Genomic DNA, 10786 nt, shown 5'->3' with positions numbered 1-10786 from the left:
GTAGGGAAACTAAGTCATGGGGTAGGCCAGAATACTCTAGATTACTTCTTTCTTGTGGCTGCAATGGAAGAGGATCACATTGGGCCCTGGATGGTGAGTCAGCTAATGGAAGTGTCTTGTCTAACAGATCTGATGTCATTAACTACATCACTTTTGTTTTCATAACACTTGCTTCTCCACCAGTCTTAACAACTTGTAGAACTAGGGAAGGGGGCCTTAGCCATGCCAAGAACTGATGATAAAAGAGCTGTATATTGCTTCTCAAACGCTGATGCAAGGCCTCTGCTGCTAGTTGTGCTATGAAAAGTCTCTCTTACCTCATTCCTAAAGCCTCCAGATATATTTGATGTAAAGAAACACTTCTCCCAAGAAAATATCCAGGCCATATAACTCGCTATGGGCACAAAAGTGTTACCACATTATAATATCCCATGCTTAATATAGTAAAACAAAAAGCTAACTGAGCCCATTTGAACTCTCAAATTAGCAATTGACCCGTTCACAACTTCCCAGTCCCTGCCAATATCAGAAATTCACGTAGCTGAATTAGTATTTTGTGACTCTTAAGACAGATATTATGAAAACAGATGAGCATTTTTTTAAATGGAGAGACATTGCTTACTTTGATGGATGTCTTGCATTTGGGTGGAAGGAACTAGTGCTGATTTATGTATCGCTTTCTGTGTGCTTTGAATTTTCATCTGTTTGAAAAGCATCCGCAAAGTCTAATCATTCTTTCTTTTCTTTTCCTTTTGTTACTTGTGTTTCATATATCCCTGATGGCATGAAAAATCCCTGTGAATTCCTCCTAGCTTCTTTCAATCAAGCATTTCTGTTTTAGTGATGCCGTAGTGCTTGGTTTGGTATGGTCTGGGTTTTGGTTTATTGACTTTTGTTTTTTGCTTAGATTGCCATCGTATGTGTGAAGGGGAATGGAATTAGTTACGACCGAGTAGAGGATCTATCATCCTCAGCCCATAGCCCTTCAGAGGTTTGGGTCTCAGTGCTGCCCTGCCCCTTTAAGCCCTCTGATTCATAATCCCCCACTACATGAGAGGAGCTAGTGGGGAGCAAAGTTGGGGAGCCATCCATGAGCTGTTTCCTTGCGGTTTGGAAAGCTGGAAAAATATGTTATCAAAGCAAAATGGAAAACTTTTATTATTTTAATTCCTCTCTTACCAAGCTCTTGCTAGCACCTGGTTTTACTGTTCCTTTAACAGGTGGAGGATTTTTCAGATTCTAGATGCAGCAAGGTAAGTGACAATGGATCTTTAGCTGAACTGAACCCAAGTGAGCTAGAATAGACTCTGCCATTGCCTATCAGTTTAATTTCCATACAATAAATAGTTTGGTTTCCACTTGGACAGATTCTTTTCAGGGCTCTTTTTTAGTTTAAAACAGCTGAAACTACTGGAGCATATAGTCTCAGCTATAAAGCTGACCTAGTTCAGAAGTGGGATGAAAGTTCAGGGCCAGCATCCCAGACAGTTGGGCAGTAGGTTACTAGCTTCTTTTCGTTTTTGCTGAAATTGGATGACACAGTAGAGTGTTCTGCCCCACCATCAACAAAGTGTTCTCCACGGTGCTTCAGGCCCACCTGCCTGTCACTAGGCTGGATGGTGGTTTAGGGAACACCTAGGTCGGCATTTTATTGAAGGGATATCAATTACTGGAAAATATCAGGGCTTGTAAAGTATGTACATATGTAGACTTGCAAGGTAGAGTAATCCCATAGGCCAGGGGCCTTTGTGACATAAACTCTACAGCAGAGCAAACCTAATCAAACACAGGAAAGTTCCTAACTGTCAGGGGGAGGGGCTGTTGAGAATGCGACAGAATAGTGTCTTTCCAGGCAACGACTGTTGCCACAGGCTGTGACATCATATTGCCATCAGTGCTGAAGAGGCGGTGAGAATTGTAAGCCATTTTGTAAATGTGGCCCTCGTTGCTTGGCACGTGGTCTTCTAAGATCATCCTGCACACCAGTACCGTATTTGGCCTACTCTAGGCTTATTGGCTCCATAAAAGTTTACCAGTGTCTCTACTTTCTCTTCCTACCCACCTACATCATTTGTTCCCTAGCCAGATAGCTTAGGAAGATCAAAGGTTATAGCCTTAGGATTCCTCCACTAGGGCAGACTCATTAAAATAGAGCAGATGGACCATATCTTAGATGCCCAGTTTGGCTTTCAGTAGCTGGCCTTCCGTATTCCCATCAGGGCCTCAGTGGATTTATTTGACATCTAAGAAGAGTAAATTCAGGGTTTAATTCCATAGTCAGATTAAAATTCATTGAGATAAATGGTATAGACACACATAGACAGCTAATCACACAGTAGTAGTATAGGAGGGCATTTAAGCATCAGAGATTGGATGTGTCATGGTGGCAAGAGTACTAGGCATTGCTATTAACTAGTGGGGTGACTTTGCTCAAGTCCTATGTCTGCTGTGAACCTTGACCTCCTCATCTGTAAAGTAAAACGGAGTGGATGACCATTAAGATAATGGACAATTAACCTAGGGACTATTATTCCTATAATGGCTTTCACAGGTAAAATATTGAGAATTTTGTTTTATTTTTGTTTTGAAATTTGCTCCATGCTAGAATCATCTCTCTCTAACAGTTTTGCTACGTTGCAAAGCAAATCTTGACTTATTCTTTATTTTTATTATGGGGCTGATCAGTTTGACCAGAAGTTATTATCAGAATAATTTATACCTGCTCTTAGTTTGTGAGAAAGGAAGAGAGGAATACAGATGGTGAGATGGAAAAGAATTGGCTTTGGTAAACATCCATGGGCGCCATTTTTAATTCTGGTGGACTGAATGATGTATGAAAGCTATTTGCAAGGCTAGCATGTTTTTCGACCACTAGTAAAATAATAAAGCAACAATTCATTTGGTAATCCCCATTGTACATGCACTTTTATAAATATACAAGATTATGATTATCTCTGCCTCATAATTAACAATTTGCATAAATTATTTAGTTGTCTGAATGGATTTTCTAATCCAGAGAAAGAAGGGGACAATCAGTGGGAGCCATCCCAAACGCCTTGCCTTATTGCTTCACACATGCACAATTAACAGCGATGCTAATTGTTTCAGACCAGAACCTCATTTGTTTCTCTATAGACAGCAAAAACATTAACTGCCAGGGTGTTTGCCACTCTCTCTTTCTCTCTTTTTCCTGTAGCCAGCCGTATTATAAGGGCTGCAGTTGGTTGGAAGCAAATTATTTGGCTGGATTTTCAGGGTATCGTTTTGTGATGGAGTTTCCAAGCTTCTACTTAAATTAGCAGTCATTGCCACAAACAACCAAAGACTATTTTTATAATATTTTAACAGTGGGCCCTATAAATTCTATAAATTTGAGGAATAAAAAGATGCTAACATACAAACCAGTTCTGCTGCTGCATTTACATTCTATTTCATATTCCATACCTTTAAAACTATTGACATTAGACCTGCATATGAGAATCATAAAAAGTCAAGGCTGGAAGGGGCCTTTAAGATTATCCTGTGAAATTCCCTCACTTTTCAGATGAGTTTGTCAGTAATTTGAATATCAGTAACAACCACCAAATCAATGATGCCACACTTTTTTTTTTTTTAACTTTCGAACCCTTGGGAGCTATTGTAGTAAATACATTTGAATTATAACTGGTTGTTTTGGAATCATACAGCTTCAACTATTTTTTCCAAAAAAGTGAATCAGATTTTTAAAAATATGCCTTTATACAGTTTGCCTAAACATAGCCATGATGTTGATCGTATATATGTGAAAGGTGATGTCCTATGCAAAGCCCTTGGCAATAGGAGACACTCAACCAATGTATCATCTCTCTTCCCCTCATGCACAGATTACCTTGCTAAGGTCAGCATATGGAAGTATTACTTCCGTGATTGAGAGTATGGGCTTTTAGAGTCAAACTGTCCTTGGGTCTGATCCTGGTGCTGCCACTTTCTAGCAGTGTGACCTTGAGTCATTTCTTTAACCTCTGTGGACTTTGTTTCTTCACATATAAAACGTAGACACCTTATAGAGTTGTTTCAAGGATTAAACTGAGATCGGGCATATCAAGTGCTTAGCACTGTTCCCGGCACATAGTAAACAGTCAATAAATGGTAGTGGTTATTACCACCATTGTCTGGTACACACAGTACCAGCCTCCTTCAATACTAATATTTCATCTTATGGTGGTTTGGTGTACGTGCATATACGCCTATTCACATCCGCATATGGGCACACAGAGTTCACCCGAAAGACTGCTTTCCCAAAGGCTATCAGTGACCACCATGTTTCAAAATCCAGTGGCCTCTCTGGCTTCAATATTCTTGAGCTCTTTGGAGGTTATGGAACTTTTACACATCTTCTCTTGCTTGGAAGCGTTCCTCAGTTATCTTGGTTTACCTCCTGTCTTCTTCTCAACACTTCTTGTTTCCTTTGTTGGATCTCTCTTTTTTTTTTTTTTTTTTTTTCCTTGCATTATGCGGGCCTCTCACTGTTGTGGCCTCTCCCATTTGCGGAGCACAGGCTCCGGACGCGCAGGCTCAGTGGCCATGGCTCACGGGCCCAGCCGCTCCGCGGCATGTGGGATCTTCCCGAAACGGGGCACGAACCCGCGTCTCCTGCATCGGCAGGCGGACTCTCAAGCACTGCGCCACCAGGGAAGCCCTGTTGGATCTCTTTTCACACACACACACACACACACACACACACACACACACACATACACACACACAGCGTTCCTCCTCACACACACACCCCAGCCCCTTTCAATGAAGCAATTCCCAAGGTCCTGTCATTGATCTGCTTCTCTTCTCTTGCTATGTTCTCATTCTGGGTAATTTCATCTCCTGACATAGCTTCACCTTTCACCTCTACACTAATGATTCCCAAATTGACCTCTCTAATTCTTAACTTATTCCGGAGCTCCAGGCTAACTCCAATTTCCAATTGCCTGCTGAGCATCTCCAGGGCAGGATATCCTAGGAGGCTGAAGTGTAGTCTGGCTTTTGTCATCCTGCCTCAGGAATGCAGATGGGGGAATCTAGCTTCAAGAAGTATTAAGAGTCGCGGGCAGTCGTCTGAGCAGAAGTAAAAGTAGTCTAAGGTAGCAAAGTGGTTCAAACCGAGCTTTCCAGGGAAAGCATGACAAGTTAACTGTGAATTTCTGTTATGAACTGGAGATATAAATTGGCAATGGAAACTTTCAAAGATGTATGTTTTCTAGGGAAGAGGGAACAGCTCGCCTAAATGAAAATCGAGATCAGTTTTTAGGTGCTGGAATGTTGGTATATTTGAGGAAATGTTAATTAAAATGATCTTTCTTGGGACAGTTTGTATGGTGAATCTTGCTTCGGTGTTTTGTTATACAAACATACATGCCCAGAGGACGGATAATGTCTTCATCCTGAAGGATGAGCATGTGGGAATAGACACATACACACATGCCTGGTCAGATATACCTGAGATTTTGAATGTGTGAAAATAATTCTATCAGAGGGGAGATAGATTTTTTTCTTTCATTTATTCTGCGAATATTTACTGGACACCTACTAGATGCCACGCTCTCTGTGGAGCAACAGGCTGTCAACACAGAACATACAGAGTCTTTGTCCTGAAGTGTCTAATACAGTTTTCTTTAGTTATATGCAAGTACATTGAGAGTTTAATTTGGTCCCAAAATATCTGCAGTGTGTGACAGGTTATTCAATGACTACAACCTTGCTGAAAATCGTAATGACCAAAGAGGACCTTAAGGGAAATAAAGACAGTGCTAAAGTGGGAAAGGAATGTGCATAAATTCGAATTAGAAATTGATTACTTCCTTTAAATTTAGCAAATACTGAATTACTTTGGGATTTTACATTTCAAGTTGGCTCTCCGTGTTTCAGGCCAGAGTAGGAATGATTACGTCTAACCTAAAACTTAGAGCAAAGGGATAGACAAATCTTGGTTAATGTGTATAGTATTGTTAGGAGAATTCTTTCTAAATGAGCTATTCTTACAGAAGCTACAGACGGAGCTTCTAGCATTAGCACCGGGGACAATATTCCTTTTGAAGGAGAGGGTGACCTTATTCCCCTCCTTCCCAAAATTAAGTACAATCCCTCCCAGTTGAATTACTGCCCTATGGAATATGTGGAGGTCATCAGACCCTGCAAATTGTAGTGGTCTAGAAAACTGGGTGAGTTCCTTGCCTTCCTGGGTGCACCCCAGCTTCCTCTTTAGAAATTTGGCATGGCCCTTTGTTTGCAAGTCTTAAATCCAAGTGTTCTCGGACACAGCTGTCAATTTCAAAGTCCCCTTCAAGGTTACTCTCAGGTCCCAAAGATCCCTCATTGCATTTGTAATCTTGAAAACCAAACCTGATGCCCCAAAGTCCTGCTGTGGATCTGTAGATGGCACCACTCTCCTTTTACTGTGACAGCACCCCCTTCAGGACCTTCATGGCACAAAAGCTGTCCTAATAATGGTGCACGTATTGACCAGCGTTCCTATTCCTCTTGCCCTAAATGAGTTAGAGACGTTGATGTACTTCTCTTATTCTTTTTTAAAATTTTTATTTATTTTATTTGTTTATTTTTGGCTGCGTTGAATCTTCGTTGCTGCGCGTGGGCTTTCTCTAGTTGTGTCAAGCAGGGGCTACTCTTCATTGCGGTGCACTGGCTTCTCATTGTGGTGGCTTCTCTTGTTGCAGAGCCCGGGCTCTAGGCACACAGGCTTCAGTAGTTGTGGCTCGCGGGCTCCAGAGCACAGGCTCAGTAGTTGTGGCGCATAGGCTTAGTTGCTCTGCAGCACGTGGGATCTTCCCGGACCAGGGATCGAACCCGTGTCCCCTGCATTGGCAGGCGAATTCTTAACCACTGCGCCACCAGGGAAGTCCTTGGAGAGCTTTTAAAATCCACTAGTGCCTGGGCATCACCCCAGACCAATTAAATCATACTTTCTGGCAGTGGGGCTAGGTCTTGGTAACTTTTTTAATGAATTTTTTTTTTTTTTTTTTTTTTTTTTTACGTGCCTCTCCCGTTGCGGAGCACAGGCTCCGGACGCGCAGGCTCAGCGGCCATGGCTCACGGGCCCAGCCGCCCCGTGGCATGGGGGATCTTCCCGGACCAGGGCACGAACCCGCGTCCCCTGCATCGGCAGATGGACTCTCAACCACTGCACCACCAGGGAAGCCCCTTGGTAACTTTTTAAAAGCTCCTCAGTGGCTCTAATGAGAGGCCATGGTTGAGAACCAGTGCCCTAGATGATCTATGAGTTCCCTTCCATCTCTGAGATTCTGTGATTCTGAATTTTCCAATGAAATTCATCACAAAGTGTTATCTCAGAAGAGAGCTTTGATTTAGACCCAGTGCATGCTTGTTTCAATTTTGGCTAACTTGGATTTAAGAGGAACGTCTGGTTTATTTATTTATTTTTTTTTAAAAAAATATTTATTTATTTATTTTTGACTGTGTTAGGTCTTCGTTGCTGGGCGCGGGCTTTCTCTAGTTGCGGCGAGTGGAGGCTACTCTTCAGTTGCGGTGCGCCGGCTTCTCATTGCGGTGGCTTCTCTTGTTGCACAGCCCGGGATCTAGGCACACGGGCTTCAGTAGTTGTGGCTCGCGGGCTTAGTTGCTCCGCGGAATGTGGGATCTTCCCGGACCAGGGCTCGAACCTGCGTCCCCTGCATTGGCAGGCAGATTCTTAACCACTGCGCCACCAGGGAAGCCCTACTTCTCTTTTTCTAACTGGAAGTAAGAATAAAAACATCCTTGAATTTATAGTCTTGGATGTGTTTATTCTCAGTTTGCCTCAATTGTAGTCTAACTTTTTTTTACCTTTCTCAAACTTATTCATTCAAAACATATCCACTGAGCACTTACTATGTTCCAGGCACTGTTCTAGGCACTGGGGACAATAAGACAGGCAAGGTTTCTGTTCTTGTGTTTCTTAAAGGGCATGTTGGGTGTATGTGTGTGGGCGCACACACTCACATGCACACGTGTTGGAGGGAGACAGGAAATAAACAAGTATACAAGCTAATCTCAGAGAGTGATAAATGTCATGAAAAAAATAAAACAAAAGTGGACAGAGAGTGACTGGATGGGTGGAGTGTGATCAAGGTGAATTTTGCTCTTTGTTTTATTGGTTTTGTACAGATTTCACCAACACTTTGTATGGGCCCTTTGGTTTCCTCTATTTCATAGTTTCCGGGATTCAGTACCAATTCTAATTTTGCTGATCCTGGCCGCTCTGTCATTAGGACCACCTCCCCTTAGCTAGTCCTGAAGTATAACCCAAAGTATGTTCCCTGTTAAACTTCTGTTCCATACTTTTCTTATCTTTGTCAGCATTAGAATTCAGCAGATTAACCCACTTCCCTGTCATAGAATGTAAATAGGCCTACTAACCCTTAGGGATATTTTACTTGATTACTCAAAGCACTTTTGTTACTCAAGACAAACTACCTGTCGAAAGAAAAACACAGGCATGAAAGGTTAGTAATTGTGGTGGCGTTTGGTTTTGCCCACTTCTGTGGGGGGAAGAGCCCCGGTTTGAGGATCAGAAGAGAAGGGTATCCCTGCTATATGGCCTTAGACATAGCACTTCCTTTCTCTGAGCCTGTTTCTTCATCTATAAAACCAGTGTTCCAAGTAGATGATCCCTAGGTTCTTTCTAGCTCTAAAGTGGTACAATTAGTTGTTTACAGAGACGTGGGCCAAGATCTCTTTCCAACATTCTGTTTAATTTTGTAAAGTGGATGTGTAGGAACATTTTCCAGTGTATCAGAACTGCGTAGATTAAGCATAAGTTTTCCAGCAAAAGCCAGCTCTACAATTCTTGTAAATGTCACAAGAAGTTAAAACATTGCTTCTTGTTTTAACCTCTGCCAGCGAGGGCAACAGTTCAACACCACAAACGTAACTGTCAACTTCTTATATGTGAATATCTGAAAATTCACTGTCTTTTCAGCTTGCCCACAGGAAATCTCCAAAAAGAACCAAGTACCACTGAAATGAAGGAAGGCGTTCTAAGTTGGCTTCAAAATGACATGGCATAGGTGTTGCCCACTAGTGTGTTAGGTGCCAAGAAAAGCATCTTAACTCTTAGAGGGCCACTCAGGATTCTTGCAGCCATAGCTGTGCTGTCTGCCTCAGCACCTGGCCAAAGCCCAGTTAGGAACTAAAGTAGGAGTTGGAAAGCTTGCCTCTCCTAACTTCCCCACACCTTCCCTACATCTGCTGCACTGGGCTTTGTGGGAGAAGATGGGGAAGCAGGAAGCGCGGGTTTGGAGAGGGTGGAAGAGATAGAAAGTCACCAACATCTGAAGTCCACTGGCGACTCCCTTCTATGTTGCTACTATTCCACTTATTATTCAGATACTCGCCATGTTCTAAACCCAAGAATCAGCTCCATGACTAGATTTTAGGAATTCAGTCTTCTGAAAGTCCAGAGAAAAGTTGGGCTTGATTTTGTGGTCAGGGAGTCCGAAGAAGATCCAAGAGCGTTTGGAAACTCCAAAGAGGTGCGTCTCTGATTTACCGTCACAGTATCTTGACACTGAAGAATAGAGCTCATGGAAAGAGGTGAGGGAGATAGCACAGAGAGTTCCTGTATGGCTCTCATTAAAAGGCTGTGATGTTGTGCGGGTGAGGAAATAGATACCCACCAAGTCAGTGACTTATCTAAGTACACACAGCTAGTTTGTGGCAGACTCAGAACAAGAATCCAGGTCAGCTGCATCCTGTCTGGGGCCTTGATTTGGAATTAGCTGTGCTACCTGGGAATCTTGTTTGCTTGCTTTTGCTCTTTAGTTCTGGGTGCTACTTCTGTTCACAGCACTGGTAGTTCACTATTCTCACAGAAGTTTGTCAATTAAAGGGGGCAAAATCCCTCAGGAATAGGTAAAGTGCATTTATTTTGGAGGCTTTGGGGCCAGCTGCTAGTCCAGGGTCACAAAGAGGAGAGAGTAGCTGGATTGGAAATAGAGCCTAAAATTCAAGATTCAGTTGAAATAAATGAAGACGGGGAGAATCGTGGCTATAGACTGGGGCTCCGTGGTTAAGCGTATACATCATTTCTTTAATGCTCATTCTTAATTACAGCTCTAGCCCTTTCTCCATCAAAAGATTTAAATGTCTTTTATTTTAGGTTCTCAGTACCTTGAATCCTTTTCCAGGTGTTTGTTGCCTCTGCCTCGTCGTTCTATTTCACTCTTCTAGATGGTTTGTATGTGTGTGTGTGCAGTTTGGTCTCACTGTCTTGTCCAGAGCATTCGTAGTACAACTATATATCATAGGAGATCTTATGAGCACGTAAAATGGAGAACACTATTTTACAAGGTAGAAATTACTAGATTATTTCTGTTCCCCTTCCAGAGTTGAAATATTTCCTATTTGGCAAATAACCTTCTTTGAAATTCTAAAATTGCACCTAGGAAAAAAAAAAAAGACTGTCACTGTGGCACCATGGGGCTTCCTGTCCCTTTCACTTTCATTGGTTGCCCATCCAATTTGCTCTGTTGATTTTCTGGACAGCTCAGCATCGCCTTATCAGCCAGACACTGGAATTATAAAGGGGCTTCATCAAGGCCTGATGCAGTTTGAAAACTTTTCAACTTTCATAATTTGGGCCCTGGGTATGCCAGACACCATGTGTAAACGGCATTTGGTTGCACGTTGGTCTTTTTCTCATGGCTTTTACAATTTCCAACTTTATTTCTGCTCGCCATGGGGCACAGTTTACCTTCTCTTTTCTGGGAATTCTTTTTTTTTTTTTTTTTCCTGTACG

General features: G+C 42.3%; 1 protein-coding gene across 2 annotated transcripts in view; it reads left to right on the top strand.

Annotated features, from left to right (window-relative positions):
- The window catches only part of HS6ST2 (heparan sulfate 6-O-sulfotransferase 2), a 304245-nt gene that overhangs the window by 214112 nt on the left and 79347 nt on the right, over nucleotides 1–10786 (top strand). Inside the window, exon 4 of one of the 2 annotated variants that reach the window (XM_007462871.1) lies at nucleotides 1221–1253. The exons of the other annotated variant lie outside the window; for it this stretch is intronic. Within the exon in view, the coding sequence (XP_007462933.1) occupies nucleotides 1221–1253 (33 nt within the window). The remainder of the gene's footprint in view (nucleotides 1–1220; nucleotides 1254–10786) is intronic. 2 annotated transcript variants of the gene reach the window in all.

This window comes from Lipotes vexillifer, unplaced genomic scaffold, assembly GCF_000442215.2.
Source record: "Lipotes vexillifer unplaced genomic scaffold, Lipotes_vexillifer_v1.1 scaffold481, whole genome shotgun sequence".
Classification (NCBI taxonomy): Eukaryota; Metazoa; Chordata; class Mammalia; order Artiodactyla; family Lipotidae; genus Lipotes; species Lipotes vexillifer.
Note: the sequence above shows the minus strand (reverse complement) of the source record. Positions and strands in the feature narration are given on the sequence as shown.